Source organism: Peromyscus leucopus, chromosome 6, assembly GCF_004664715.2.
Source record: "Peromyscus leucopus breed LL Stock chromosome 6, UCI_PerLeu_2.1, whole genome shotgun sequence".
NCBI lineage: Eukaryota > Metazoa > Chordata > Mammalia > Rodentia > Cricetidae > Peromyscus > Peromyscus leucopus.
In genome coordinates, this window is record NC_051068.1 from 16,653,320 (window position 1) to 16,669,667 (window position 16,348).

The 16,348-nt window shown below is 38.4% G+C and overlaps 1 protein-coding gene across 1 annotated transcript; it reads left to right on the plus strand.

Moving 5' to 3' along the window:
• The first annotated feature begins 222 nt into the window (after nt 1-222).
• Nucleotides 223-1,474, plus strand: LOC114706845 (serine/threonine-protein kinase Sgk3-like). Its single transcript, XM_037207274.1, has one exon. The coding sequence runs from the start codon at nt 223-225 to the stop codon at nt 1,210-1,212; it is 990 nt and encodes a 329-aa protein (XP_037063169.1). The 3' UTR covers nt 1,213-1,474.
• Nucleotides 1,475-16,348: the final 14,874 nt, after the last annotated feature.

Below are 16,348 nucleotides of genomic sequence, written 5' to 3' on the forward strand. Positions count from 1 at the left end.
AACTAAACAAGTGAAGGACCTTTTTGATAAGAACTTTAAATCTCGGGCATTTTGGGCTGGTTAAGCATGTGGCTGGTTAAGCATTCAGGCTTTTGAGCAGTAATTCAGCTGAGAGCGATTGGGATGAGGACACAGAAGCTTCCAGCCTGAGGAAACAGGACCAGCTGAGGATCCGGCAAGAGGAGATAGCTGTGGCTTGTTTTGTCTCTCTGATCTACCAGCATGGACCCCAATGACTTGCCTCAGGTTCTTCTTGCAAAGCGGAAACTGGATGGAAAATTCTATGCTGTCAAAGTGCTACAGAAAAAAATAGTTCTCAACAGGAAAGAGCAAAAGCATATTATGGCTGAACGCAATGTGCTCTTGAAGAACGTGAAGCATCCGTTCTTGGTTGGATTACACTATTCTTTCCAAACAACTGAGAAGCTTTATTTCGTTCTGGATTTTGTTAATGGAGGGGAGCTGTTTTTCCACTTACAAAGAGAACGGTCTTTTCCTGAACACAGAGCGAGGTTCTATGCTGCTGAAATCGCCAGCGCCTTGGGTTACCTGCACTCCATCAAAATAGTGTACAGAGACTTGAAGCCAGAAAATATTCTTTTGGATTCAATGGGGCATGTTGTCTTAACAGATTTTGGGCTTTGCAAAGAAGGAATTGCTATTTCCGATACCACCACAACCTTTTGTGGGACACCAGAGTACCTTGCACCTGAAGTGATTAGAAAACAGCCCTATGACAACACCGTGGATTGGTGGTGCCTGGGAGCTGTTCTCTATGAAATGCTATACGGACTGCCTCCTTTTTACTGCCGGGATGTTGCTGAAATGTATGATAATATTCTTCATAAGCCCCTGAACTTGAGGCCAGGCGTGAGCCTCACAGCGTGGTCCATTCTGGAAGAACTCCTAGAAAAAAACAGGCAGAATCGACTTGGTGCCAAAGAAGACTTTCTTGAAATCCAGAATCATCCCTTTTTTGAATCACTCAGCTGGACTGACCTTGTACAAAAAAAGATCCCACCACCATTTAATCCTAATGTGGCCGGCCCAGATGACATCAGGAACTTTGACCCAGTCTTCACGGAAGAGGCGGTTCCCTATTCTCTGTGTGTGTCTTCTGACTATTCCATAGTGAATGCCAGTGTTCTGGAGGCAGACGATGCATTTGTTGGTTTTTCTTACGCCCCTCCTTCAGAAGACTTATTTTTGTGAACAGTTTGACATTCAGAAACCATTGGACAAATAAATTCAAGCCTGCGGAGGAGACAGAAACGCCAATTTGTGTGAATATATTCAACTATGTATAACAGTGCCTCATTTTTACATGTAATGTTAAAAACTATGAAATATGTATTTTCTGCTGTAAGCCAGAAATAGGGCATTTCAAAGAGCTGAGTTTTGAACTGAAATTTGTATTCTTGTTTATTAAGCTTATTTTTAAACAAAAAATTAAAGCTATTATTCTTAGCATTAACCTATTTTTAAAGATAACTTTTTGCTATTGACTGTTTTTTCCCTGTTAAGTTTACACTAACACATCCAAGATAGACTGTTTTTAATAGTCTTTTACAGTTAAGTAAGATGTAGTAAGATCTTTATAATTCTATGACTTTTATCATAGCAGAACTATGCAAATGGTACCTGACAGTTTAAGATGAAACCCTATCTTCCCATAAGTCATTCTCTGAAATTTGCTTTTTGTTAGGATTCAAATGCAAAAGCAGGAGAAACTCCCTGGCTGCTAGTGAACAGTAATAGGCTACTCACCTGCAGCCCCTGTAAGAAAAAACAAAAAGAAATCCTTTGCTTTTGGAATACTCGGTTCTCATCCGTGCATCATTTTTCTTCTAGAGGAAAAGACAATATTTAATGCCTAGAAAGTTCTAGAATTCCCAAGGAACTGAGAAGTAATAAAATGCTACCAGATATTTTTAGTGGTGCCAAAAATAAATGTCTCTTGTCATATATTTATATTATAAATGTTTTCTATTTATGTTCCTTTTGACTCTGTAGGTTTAGTAGACTGTTGAGTAGGTCTCAACCTTGGTGTCTGGTTTTGCAAATAGCTATTTCAAAACTGCCTTCCTAATCGCGTTTTTAAAATGACAGGAAAAAAAGTAATTTTCTATCATGTTTACCTAATTGTGAATTAAAAAGTAAAATAGCAAAAAAAAAAAAAAAAAAAAAAAGAACTTTAAATCTCTAAAGAAAGAAATTGAAGAAGATATCAGAAAATGGAAGGATCTCCCATGCTCATGGGTAGGTAGGATTAACATAGTAAAAATGGCAATCTTACCAAAAGCAATCTACAGATTCAATGCAATCCCCATCAAAATCCCAACACAATTCTTCACAGACTTGGAAAGAAAAATACTCAACTTTATATGGAAAAACAAAAGACCCAGGATAGCTAAAAGAATCCTATACGATAAAGCAACTTTTGGAGGCATCACCATCCCTGACCTCAAACTCTACTATAGAGCTATAGTAATAAAAACAGCTTGGTACTGGTATAAAAACCGACATACGGACCAATGGAATCGAATTGAAGACCCTGACATTAATCCATGCACATATGAACACCTGGTTTTTAACAAAGGAGCCAAAACTATACAATGGAAAAAGGAAAGTACAAATGGTGCTGGCATAACTGGATGACAATATGTAAAAGATTACAAAAAGATCCATATCTGTCACCATGCACAAAACTCAAGTCCAAGTGGATCAAAGACCTGAACATAAATCCAGTTACACTAAACTTAATAGAAAAGAAAGTAGGAAGCACTCTTGAACGCATTGGCACTGGAGACCATTTCCTAAATAAAACACCAACAGCACAGACCCTGAGCACAACAGGGTCTCTTGAATAAATGGGACCTCTTGAAATTGAGAAACTTCTGCAGGGCAAAAGACACAGTCAATAAGACAAAAAGACATCCAACAGAATGGGAAAAGATCTTCACCAACCCCACATCTGATAGAGGATTGATCTGCACAGTATATAAAGAGCTCAAGAAACTAGACATCAAAATACTGAACAGTCCAATTAAAAAAATGGGCTAAAGAGCTAAACAGAGAATTCACAAAGCAAGAATCACAAGTGGCTGAAAGACATTTAAAGAAATGCTCAACATCCTTAATCATCAGAGAAATTCCAATCAAAACAACTCTGAGATACCACCTTACACCTGTCAGAATGGCTACGATCAAAAACACCAATGACAGTCAATGTTGGAGAGGATGTGGAGCAAAGGGAACACTCCTCCACTGTTGGTGGGAATGTAAGCTTATACAACCACTGTGGAAATCAGTATGGCGGTTTCTCAGAAAATTAGGAATCGAACTACCTCAAGACCCAGCTATCCCACTCTTGGGCATATACCCAAGGAATGCTGATTCATACCATAAAGATACATGCTCAGCTATGTTCATAGCAGCACTATTTGTAATAGCCAGAACCTGGAAGCAACCTAGATGCCCATCAACGGAAGAATGGATGAAAAAAAATGTGGTACATATACACAATGGAGTACTACTCAACAGAGAAAAACAATGAAAGCATGAAATTTGCAGGCAAATGGATGGAACTAGAAAAAATCATCCTGAGTGAGGTAACCCAAACCCAGAAAGACAGTCATGGTATGTACTCACTCATAAGTGGATTCTAGATATAAAATAAAGAACAATCAGACCACAACCCATAGAACCATGGAGGCTGTATATATAGCATGGAGGTCCCTAGGACGACTGTGGCTTATAATAAATATTGGTTTTACTCAATTACTGAAAAAAAAATAGCCAAACGAATGGAAACATATGAACTATGAACCAAAGGCTGAGGGGCCCCCAGCTGGATCAGGCCCTCTGAATAGGTGAGACAGTTGATTGGCTTGATCTATTTGGGAAGCATCTAGGCAGTGGTACCGGGTCCTGTGTTCATTGCATGATTTGGCTGTTTGAAACCTGGGCCTTATGCAGGGACGCTTGGCTCAGTCTGGGAGGAGGGGACTGGACCTGCCTGGACTGAGTCTAACAGGTTGATCTCAGTCCTTGGGGGAGGCTTTGCCCTGGAGGAGGTGGGAATGGGGGTTGGGCTGGGGGAAAAGGGAGGGGGTGGGAGGGGGGAGAACAGGGGAATTCGTGGCTGATATGTAGAACTGAATGGTATTGTAAAATAAAATAAAAGGAAAAAAAGTCAATATTTTCTACATGTACAATTGAAGTCAATAAGAGAGAGAGAGAGAGAGAGAGAGAGAGAGAGAGAGAGAGAGAGAGAGAGAGAGAGAGAGAGAAAGAGTGAGAAATTGATATTTGGGGTATCTTTGGAGTGGTGCAGGTGAGTTGGCAATGGATTTGTATACTTGTATGAAATTATGGAAGATAATTCCAGAAATCATCCGTATCCATGTGTTTAAACATATAAACAGTCTGAGGAATGGATCTATGTTCAATTCTAAGAATTTTAATGTGAAAATTAGAAGGCAAAATAGTCCCAAAGTAAGAACAGCTAAAAAAAACTTTCCCTAATTTGTACAAAGAAAAAATTACAGGTTTATTTTAAGTGTAATGAAATACACAGATGATTCAAAGAACTATCAAACCTCAAAAGGCCAAATTATACATAGAAAATCAAAGAAAACCTTCAAAGAAGTGGATAAAAATATTTATGAAGGATCACTGCTGACTGGAAAATGATGGATGATATTTAAGAACCAAAAAAATCAAAAGAATGTTCTATGTTTTGAGAATATCTCTTTAAGAATAAGAGGGACGCCTTTAATCCCAGCACTCGGGAGGCAGAGCCAGGCGGATCTCTGTGAGTTCGAGGCCAGCCTGGGCTACCAAGTGAGTTCCAGGAAAGGCGCAAAGCTACACAGAGAAACCCTGTCTCGAAAAACAAAAACAAAAAAACAAACAAACAAACAAACAAACAAAAAGAATAAGAGGGAGATAAACACATTATTACACGAAGAAAACAGAAACATATCTATAGCCAGTCACCTGCACTGCACAAAAGGGTACTGGATAAAATATTGCAGGATAAAATATAAAAGCAATAGAATCTTGGATATTGGCAGGTAATTTTATTTTAAAAGAATTAGGTCTCATTTGCAATGGTGTCTTAAGGTATCAGGGAGATTTCTCGTGTACAATACTGAACATTTGCCATGGCTGAAATCAAGCAAGCAGGGGCAAGAGAACATTTCCCTACTGGTCATTCTGCTCTGCTCTGCCCTAAAGACACATCTGGTTCAGCAAAGCTAGCTAGAGTGTTCTCATGATTTACATTACAGGCTAGAAATTACTTTTATACAACACTTCTCCTTAAGGACTGTTGTGTATGATGGGGACCTGCTATGCAGAACCAATTGCTGCATGATCTAAAATATCTTCATCAGACACACCTTGGTTACTTGAGTTCAATTTCAACAGTGACACATTAGAATATTGACTCTAAATGTGTTTTATATAAAAGTCAGAAAGGTGGCAATCCTTTCAGCTAGATTCCATCCTGTTTTTATAGTAGGAAAGGTTTCAATGCTCAGTATTCTACAAAACAGCTAAACTGCTGATCTTTAGTGAATCCAGTAGTGGAATGGGAACAAAAATAGAAAAATTAGAAAAACAAACCAGAAAAACAAACAAGTATATTAATAGACATGAGTGTAACTCAATGACAGAACAACTGTCTAGTATTTTAAAGACTACACACATGATCTCTCTCTCTCTCTCTCTCTCTCTCTCTCTCTCTCTCTCTCTCTCTCCCTCTCCCTCTCCCTCTCCCTCCCTCTCCCTCTCCCTCCCTCTCCTCTCCCCGTCCCTCTCCCTCTCCCCGTCCCTCCCTCCCTCCTTCCCTCCTTCCTCCCTCCCTCCCTCCTCTCTCTCTCTCTCTCTCTCTCTCTCTCTCTCTCTCTCTCTCTCTCACACACACACACACACACACACACACACACACACAGCAATGTTAAGTGTCTAAAGGTGGATTCTAAACTGAAGTTACATGAAAGGATGTCCTTAAGTATTGAGATTCACATGGTGATGCAGCCTTTCTTCAAAGCACGTGAGAGAACACTTAGTGAGAGACAAAGAGAAGGAGCAGGGTCGGGTTCATAGGGGTCAATTGTGATCAAGCAGGTGAGTATGGAGAGTGAATAAAATTCTTGATAATATTTTGTTTAAAATTTGTTTATGATAATCTCCTATGATTAGAATTATTTATGATTAGACAAAATATTTTAAAATAAATAAGTAATAGTAGAAACAATATATAAGTCTCTATGTAAGCAATAAGGACTGGGAAAAAATTTAATTCCAGTAGGAATACTTAGCTTGGAAATGTATGCTGTTGGAACTACCTGACTCACTCTTCAGTCATTTAACCAAAAATTATTTCTTTTGTTTTAGCACTGTAGCTAATGTGGATCAATCTTGTTTCATGTTGCTTTCTACATATCACATATAAAAGACATGTATGCATGGCATACACATATACCTTTTCAACAAAATACTACCTAAATCTCAAACTCTCTTTCTCCTCCACCCTCTTCTTATGTCCCCATCTTCCATTGCTCTATAAACTGCATGTCTCTCCTAGTCATGAACTTGGGATGTCATTTTTGGTTTTATATTCACATACATTGGCACAGCTTGGGATGTCCTCGGTGAATTTCGAGAGTTTAACATGCTTCCTGTAGCCCTTTGTGGCTTCATTAATGGATCTGTTCAAATGCATTAAAACATACAATACAGTAATGAATTTGTTAATATCTTTTTTTGCACCAGTCATTGTTAATATTTTATCAATATCATGTTGGTTTTAAATAAAAGACTATCAGTTCAGCAACATACATTATAGATTAGGGAATGTTCAAAAATATTTCAGCAACAAAGACATGTTTAGGTAATTGTAGAGACCCACAAAGGTTTCCTATTAAGAACTTATGCAGTGTCTGAGAATCTGAGCTTCCTTTACCCAGCAGGGCTGCATAAAGGGATGATTTGACCATGGGTGTGGTTACCAGGTGTTTGGAAGGGTCTGCAATTGGCTGTGTGGCATGTGTTGATCTAGAAAGGGGGACGTCTTTTGTCCTGCCCCTTGGAATTGTTATATAAGCCCTTTTGAAGAGGCAGAAGGGGCTGGTGGGTTTTGATCCAGGTCCTCCTGAAAATATCCTGTGTTTCTGTCTTTTTCCTCTTCACTATCTTTCGATCTAAAAGTTTCTTATCCCTCTCTGCTCCTCATAGGAACCCTTTAACATGGGAGCTGGCCTTGCACAGATTGGCACCAGAACTAGGAAGTAAGTAGGGGAGGAAGAACCACAGAAGCAGTTGGACATGCCTAGTTTTGTATTAATGCTAAGGTGGTGGTATTTTATTCTTTGGGAGCAAAAACTGTATATAGAAAAGTTAGGCTGCAGCAAGTATCTCTCCCTGTCCTAGATTTCTCTCTCTCTCTCTCTCTCTCTCTCTCTCTCTCTCTCTCTCTCTCTCTCTCTCTCTCTCTCTCTCCCTCCCTCCCTCTCTCTCTCTCTCTCTCTCAATTTCTGTCTATTAAATTAAGAAAAAAATGTAGGGTTTAGGTATAGGAATATTGTGTAGGAAGAGTAGAATTTCCGTAGTGCCAGACCTGAAAACAGCATCCAGGAACAAGCAGCCTCTTCGGACTTAGCAGTCTGAGGAAGAAAAGTTGCTACAGGGCAGGGAAATAGTAGGCAGATGTTTGTATACTCGCCTTTAGAGAGTTTGAAAACTAGGGAGTTAAGGTAGAACAGCACAAGAACAGAGGTTCTTGGAGTTCGTAGAGGAGCTGTGTCCTTGGTTTTCTGACTATGGGACTCTGGATACAAACTCCTGGGGGAAAGTAAGAGTTGAAATGCAAAAATATTCTGAAGAACATGGGCTGGAAAAATTCCAGTGGAAGCTTTTAGTCTGTGGTTATTAATTCGGGACAGTTTAGATCTAAGTTCTGAGCAGCACAGGGGAATTTTCCCTGAGGCAGATACAGGCAGAACAAAACCTTCTGCTCTGCCAGAGATGCCATTAGATGAGAAAGTTTTTACAACATCATTCAATCAGGGTCAGTTCCCTCTCAGCCATGAAGCCCAGTTTAAGGAACAGAAGTTTTGGGATTAGACAATGGAGGAACTAAAATGTTTGGAAAACTTAGTAATTTCTCTTTCTCAAAAACTGGAAGCTCTTCAGGTCTCTCCTTCTCAGAAGGGAACTCCTGGGCATGTGAGGGTCATCTATCAGAATGGCAAAGTCACCCTTAATATTAATGAAACAAGGTTTGGTGAATCTAAGGGAGTCTTTAGGTTTGATGTGGTTGCATCAGGAGTTTATTGATTTATTTGATTCCTTTGCATCAAGAGTTTATTGATTTTAAAAAAGAGCTTGGCACAACTAAAGCTGTTGTAGACATCTTAGACCAATACAAAAAGGACATTCCATATTGGTCATCCCCTACTCCTTTACTGGGGGTGTGTGACAGTCATAGGGATTGCTGTGGTTATTCAAACTACTTGCAGCTCTTAGTAGTGACCTGAGTCAGAGTTGAGTTAAGCTCTGTACTTCACCCTGCCAAAGGCTAGTAGTCAAAGACGGGTAAAGTTCTTCTTCCTAGCTGCTAACCGATGATAGAGTATGCTTGATGGAAAGTGTATCTCCATGATGTGTAAAGAAGATTAGTAAAGAAGGACGACCTAAGGCAGGCACAGTCCATCTGAGGGGTCTGAGGGTCCCTTTAATGTATTAAAAAGTGGGAGCAGTAGAGAACCACAGAGGTTTCCTAGAAAGAGCTTACTCAGGGTCCAAGAATTTGAGCTTACTTTACTCAGCAGGGCTACATAAGTAGATGATTTGACCACAGGCGTGGTTACCAGGTATTTGGAAGGGTCTACACTTGGCTGTGTGATGTGTTTTGATCTTGCAAGGAGGAAGTTTTTTCCCTGCCCCTTGACATTGTTATAAAAATCCCTTTTGAAGAGGCAAAAGGGACTGGTGGATTTTGATCCAGATCCTCCCGAAGCTATCCTGTGTTTCTGTCTTTCTCCTCTTCCCTATCTTTCTATCTAATATTTTCTTATCCATCTCTCCTCCTAATAGGAACCCTTTAAAAGGTGGGAGCTGGCCTCCCATAGGTAATAGCACATTGCCCTAAGATGTGATTGTGGAAGCATATCCAGTCCTCAATTGTTTTGTGTGACAGGGAAGGGCAGAAACTTGCTTGATTTCAAAGTAGGAAGCAGTGGATGGTTTGAGTGTGGATGGTAGAGTAACCTGTATTGGTGGGAGTTTAAAATAAGTCTGGGAGTACAATTTACCCCAATATATAGATTAAAGAGGAGATGATGAAGAGCATGGCAAGCAGGACTTCCTCAAAATTAAACAAAATATGCATATTAACAGGAGAGAATGAAACAGTAGTCAGGGATCATCTAATCAACACCACATTTGGAGACAATTTATCAGATTATATCAGAATATATATATCACAGACTACCATTCCTATACTACCAAGGAATTAAAATACAAATACTAGTAAAATACCTTTGGAGGTAAAAATACCACCAATCTTTCTGTTCCATGGAACTGTAATATAAAAAGTAAAAAGCAAATTAGACTCTTGAAACACTTATTAAAGATTTTTAAGACTATTCCTCATAAAAAATATTATAAGCCAGTTGTCATCAATGAGGGTGCAGGTGTAGGTGGCATTCTCCACATGACTGGGATTCTGATTGACCTGTTATTTCACCGGAAATCTTTCATGATAAGAAGTTCACTATAGTGTGGAGGCTGGCCATGCATTTCACTATTTTTATTTCCCTTTGCCCACACCCCTGTGGCATGTATTGTTTTTCCATTCATAAGTTTAATATGTGAGTTGTTTCCACATTCTGAATATAATGATCTGTGCTGTGAAGAACATTCATGCACAGACTTTTCTTCTCCCTTTTTCAATGGTTTTACATACATGTTTGGAGCTGCAGAGTCACATGGAAATTCTATGTAACTTCCTGTGGAACTATGGTCTGATTTTTGCCCAAAGACCAACACACTTCATGTTTCCACAATTACCTGCTCATCCACTTTATATTCTGCCTGCAACCAGTATCATCAGAAGGGTGGACTGTGCCTGTGATTCCCAACCTTCACATGTACATAGATTGTTGTCTACATAATCATCTAATGTCACCAGTTACAAAAGTGACACAGCAGGAACTTTAAGACACTTAGTGAGGTGCTGGCTGAAGACACTGATAAGCATTTAACTGAATGTGAACTAGTCTAAACATGACTTCCGAATTTCACTCCTTCATAAAAAGAAAAGTTTAATGGAAATGCTGTCATGAAAGTCTTCATAATTCCCTAAATACAGTACTTCCTCTCATATTCAATGTGGGAGAAACACTAAACATTAACTATAGATAATCTTCAGGAATATTAACAAGGGGAAAGAGTGTATTTAGAGAATGACACAAAGATGATCTTCTTCCTCAAAGAGTTCTGTGGAAATGTTTTTCTCAGGTAAAGATCAAACTCACAGAACCTAGAAAGTTTATAAAAACCTGCAAGTGCTTATGTTAATTGAGTAAACTCTGGAATGAGGCTAGAAGTTTGGACAGAGTAATGAGGAGAGTCCAAATTGGGGGGGTTGTATATGATGAACTTTTCATGTGGAAAAGAAAGATGAATGCCGCTGTATGCTTTCCCACAGCAGGTATGTGCTACACTATCCCTGTGATTCCAACAAATGCACTCAAGGTATTCTTAGTACACCATGATCAGATCCTCTCATGAAAGATAAGAATGTGAATTCGACATTTACCTGCACTCCACAAAATAACTCTGACTCTGATGGTCTAGCGACAATGGTCCTCATGTCTTGACTATAGACACCAATGATACTCCACTACACAAACACTCAAGAACCTGAGCTTTTAATGAGTAACTAGGTTTATCTGTACGGTTAAATACTATATATTTTTTTAGGAAATTAACTTGGTAGTGTAGGAGGTAATTTTCAGATTTATACTACACAATACCATTGGAGTGAGATCAATTTGTGTACTTTCAAAACCCAGAGAATACCTGATCATTTGGGGAAGAGGAATGTGGGGAATGGAGTGAGGCTTTGTCCTGTCCATATCCTTCAAAGAACAGGATGACCTCATTTCTACCCCAAGGATCTTGTTGAGTCCTGATGAACATCACAGGTGAAAATCTAAGCAGTCTAGTTCCATGAAGAAATGTGTGTGGTGGAAAGTACAAACTAGGTTCATCATGGGAGGAAAAAACTTGAGTTGGCAGCCTGTATACAATCAGACTAACATGATTTCTTAATCTGTAAACATTCTGGTTCATTGATTTTGTTTTTTCTCCTGTGACTTAAACAGCATTAAGTTGACCCACAATTAAGTTTCCACAGCCAGCCTCTTGTGAATAGAAGTCCAAGTTGTAGGTCTTACCGAAAAGTAGCCACAAAATTTCCCATGGACCAGAACAGGAGAATCGACATGCAGGCAGAGCTGTTGTCTGTCCCAACTATGTCCACATAGTCACCCATCCACAGATAACTCAAGGGATGACATATTTTATCTTAAAATTTCCCTTATACCTGGAGAGAGAATCAAGGCATCTGTTAGTTTGCTTTTCATTGTAGTTGGAATTACTTGTGGTAAGACCTAGTTCTTCCTGCTCCAGAGCAGAGGAGGACTCAAACATTTCTATCATGCAGGCAGGGCTCATGCTATGGTAGATGCACCTCAGCAAAGCCTGTGCTGAAGGAAGTTATGAGGCTCACACTTTTCAATGGCCAAGAATAGCCATAGTCTGGTCTTTTTTTTTTTTTTTCTGATTGGTGAGTGTTTAGAATGACCATACTGTGTATTTTAAAGACATGACATTTTTAGAAAATCATGTGCTTCAATATTTCTCCCCTCTACTTAGTTAAGTGCTAAGCTTTTCTGCTTGTTTATTTCCATAACTTAAATACCAAGAAAATTAGTTAAATGTTTTATATTTTACTTAAATAATTACATTTAATGATCTTTTCCAAATAAACAATATAGAAATGTTGCCTAACTTAATAAAATTCATATTCTGTTGTCCTTCTCCCTGTCCTAGCAAGTCATGTGAGCAATTGCTCAGGAGAGTCTGAGCTCAGTACAATTGCTCCTTTAGTAAACCCATGATGTGCTTCTCATACAACTAACCACAAAGAGGATTATGTTCTCCAATAAGCTAGTCAGATGATTACAAATATGTCTTCCTATCAAGCTTTCTGATGCTATCAAACGTGTTCTTGAGAAACAATCATCGTGGGAGCATTAATTTTCTTTCTTTACTCTTTTTAAATCGAGCTTGTTCTTTGATAATTTCACATGCATATTCAATGTGTTCTGATTATTTTCTATTACTCTATCTTCTTTCCCTTCTATCTCTTGACCACTCTGCTTCCCACACCCATACTTTTTTGTATTTTTTTTTTAATGATTGACTGTGTTTTACCTGGGGCAATTTTTTTGTGTGAACCTGGGTATAGAACTCTCCATTGGAGACTAGTGAGCTAATAGGTGGCTACATAATTGAAGATAATGATTCGCTCTCTCTCAAATTCAGAGAACACTATGTCAAAAATACAACCTCTGGTTCAAAAATTCTACATGTAAATCTTCTCAAATCCAAGACATCTGAAGACTAATATGATACTCCCGTGAAAGAAGGCCCACCCCATATAATGGAACATGCTCTAGTCAAAATGCAAGCATACCATGTCACATTCATTTCAGGATTCACATACACGCATATGTCTCAAATATATGAAACATCTGTATTTCCATTTGCTTTTCACCCTCAAGACATCGAATCACATATATATTAACACACAATTGTGTATATATATTATATTATATATATGCATATATAATATAAAATGTTTAAACTGGAAACCTCTAATTCCAATATTTGTGTTAAGGGACAATCTGCCTTGAAAATGTAAATAATGAAAATCATCTCTTATAAGCTTGATTATCCTCTTTTCTTAATATGAACAACAATCTCAAAATAGTTTTAATTACCTTTGTAACACAATAGAAGGGGAACAAAAACTTCGTCTTTTAGGAAAGTCAACCATTTTACTTTCATTTATTCTCAAAAAACTCAGTGAATTTCACTTACATTCACAAATTACACTCATATGGGAAATTATCAGTATGTTTTATTGATTTCAAATTTATTACTATCTTTTCAGATTAAAATATGAGGATTTCCAACCGTGGCTGAGGAGAAATGACAAGGAAGATGGACAGGTTGGTGGACAGCCAGGTCATTCAATTGTTTCATTCTTGCCGCTGTCGGACACTAACTGACCATCAGTGTCTAGACTGGGAACTTTGGGGGACTGTTCAGGGTTGAAAGGAAATGGATCCAGTTGGTTGTGTCTAGAATGCAGAGCAGAACTCTCTTCTGCACCCTTCCTTCTTCTCACCATTTGTGAAGTAGATCTTCAGCAATATTAATCACTGATGACTAGAACGTTTACCTCCAAAACTGAATGAACTGTTGTATTGATGCCTGTCCTCCAGTCTACTTATGTCTTTATGAGAACACACCCTTAAAATGTTTACTTGATAAGGCCAGAACCTATTTCATAGATTTCAGAGTAATATGAAGGCTATGATCTTCTGGACAGGTGATCCCAGAAAATACCTCCATGGTTCTATGTGACAATATCACCATGTATAAAGCTTCAATCACAGCAGTTTCCTATGTCATCCACACAGTCACCATGCTGGACCTAGTTGATGTCTGCAGCTTCCCCTGATTGGTTTAGGGATATTAGCTGCTTCTCATCTCTTCACACTACTTTGGAAGTTATGAGCTCACAGAGGTTCACATGTGTGGCCCCTTATGAGCAACCATCATAATCAGGGATTTCCCCTCTTGCTTCTACAATTTATCTGTAAACACCAAGCAAGAAGGCCCCTGATTATCATGTTTTTAATATTTTACTTTGAGAAGATGTCTCCACAAGATCCACAAATTTGCAATACTCATAAATCAGCTTCCAAAGTGCTGGAATTGCTGGCATGTGCTACCACACCTGCCTCCTTTTCAAGTTTGTTGCTATTCGTTCCCCAGGATCAAACAGCAGAACAATTGGTTACCCAACAGCATATAGACAGCCCTGAAAACATATATACAAGTGTCTAATATATGTATAGCTAAAAATACATGTGTATTGTATATATACATACATATATTTTAATATACATGTATATGGAACAACAATAAAAAAGAAGCCATGATTTTTCACAGAGAGCAAGAGGGGGAATATGGGAGGACTTGACAAGTGGAAAGGGAAAGGGGAGATGATAATGAAGTATTTATAATCTCAGAAAATAAAAGAAATAAATAAGACTTTTGTGGTTTTGAACAGTAAGGCCTAATCAAAGTGTAGCCTCTCATAGTAAGGAAGGCACAATGCACATACTCACAGGTTATTAGATACAATCAAAACATCACTGAACAAGGAGAGATGTTGTTTCTTCCTTCTCCAGCCTCTTCTGAGTTCCACGGGGCCTTGGCACAGCAAGGTTCGATGTATCCTTCCCATGGCTTTCTCCTCAATGGTTTCCATGTAGAAAAAAAAAGGCTTCTCCTGGTCCAGATCTCCAACTAACAGAACAGGTATCCAGTGGTTGTTAATTGATACCTAATTTCAAAGGGTGAATGATATTAAAACACAGGCTCAGTTCTCCAACAGGACTCTATTGAGCTATCAACAGTTTTAAAATGCAACAGAAAAGAAGAGGGTGCTTAGGAAAGGAAGCAATGGGAATAGATTGCAGGAGTGGGCTCTTTTTCAAAAGGGATCAGCTTAGAGGCATGGGAATAGTTTGAACAAGGGTAGCTGGTAGGGTCTAGAGAAGTGGTTCCCCACCTTTCTAATGATGCAACCCTTTAGTAGAGTTCTTCATGTTGTGGGGACACCCAACTATAAAATTATTTCATTACTTCTTCGTCACTGTAATTTTGCTACTTTTATGAATCCTAATGTGAATATCTGATATGCAGAATATCTGATAAGGGACCCCAAAGATTGAGAACTGCTAGTCTAGAGTGAGGAAAGGGCTGAGTGATATAATTCTATCTCATTTTAAAAATTGAACAACAAAAAAATCAATGTTTAAAAAAAGAATTTGGATTTACCAACATTATTCATGATTTAAAAATAAAAGTAGTAACACATTGCAAGGCATCCTATTGGAGAGAAGAAATAATCACACACTAGAAAGATTCACAAGAAAGGAGAGATCAATGTCTAACATTAAATGAGGGCTGAAGTAGGTTACTCCTGAAAAATGGCCATTGGAGTAGCAAGTTGGATGTCATTGCCAACCCTAATTGCAATAATATGCGTGCAATAATAGGAGGAATTCTTGTGAAAAACTTTATGAAATGCAGATTTATCCCCAAAGACTCTCAATTCTAAGTCTTTTAACCTATCAAAGACCCATGTGATAAAAGCAGCATGCAGACATCGTTAACACTGTGAACCTTAGAGTCTAACAGATGCAGAATCACAGGAGTCTTTATAGACAAATGTGCCTTAGCGAGACAGTCAGAAAGTTGCATGCACAGGTAAGTCAGGTAGCTTTGGAGACTATGGAGGAGAGGTACATGCTTAGAAGAAGTAAAACCTAGAGGCACAAAGGATTGTGACAGAAACAACCTCGAAGATGCTGTGTAGATCTCATAGTTCATTATGTAGTATACCTTGGACACATAATAATCATAGAAAGATCATGTAAGACTAGAATGCCCATGTCTTTAAAATGATTGAATTTTGGTGAGAGTAATAGATTGAACCTTCTGCAAACTGTGTGTTTTCACTGATAGGTGTAATTATACAGTACTAATTAAGATAGCAAAACTCTACCAAATTGTAAAGTTCTTTATAAAGATCTTCTGCTGTGTAATTCTATTTGAAAATGACTGATATGTTGGAGTGCGGTAAAGAAAACAACTAAGAAAGTAATCAATGTATTGAAATGCCATAATTAATCCATTCCTTTGTAGGCTGTCATAAATAGATGTGAAAGAAATTAAAAAAAAAAAAAGTTTTTTCTCAATGATTTAAACAAGTCGGGTCTCAGGGAACACATATATCCAGACATGCCAGTCTTTGTCCAGCACAAGATGGACTATAGAAGGGTCTCTGGTGGTTAGAAAACAACAAAACAAAACCAACTAACCAAACAAACAAAAACAAAAATTAGCATTCATCCAGAATTTGTAAAATGGTTCTCGAACAGCAGAAGGAGTCATTTCCGTTGCCTCA

What these genes read in the sequence shown, in the direction of transcription:
- LOC114706845 (XM_037207274.1), top strand. Translation starts at nt 223, where the DNA reads ATGGACCCCAATGACTTGCCTCAGGTTCTTCTTGCAAAGCGGAAACTG.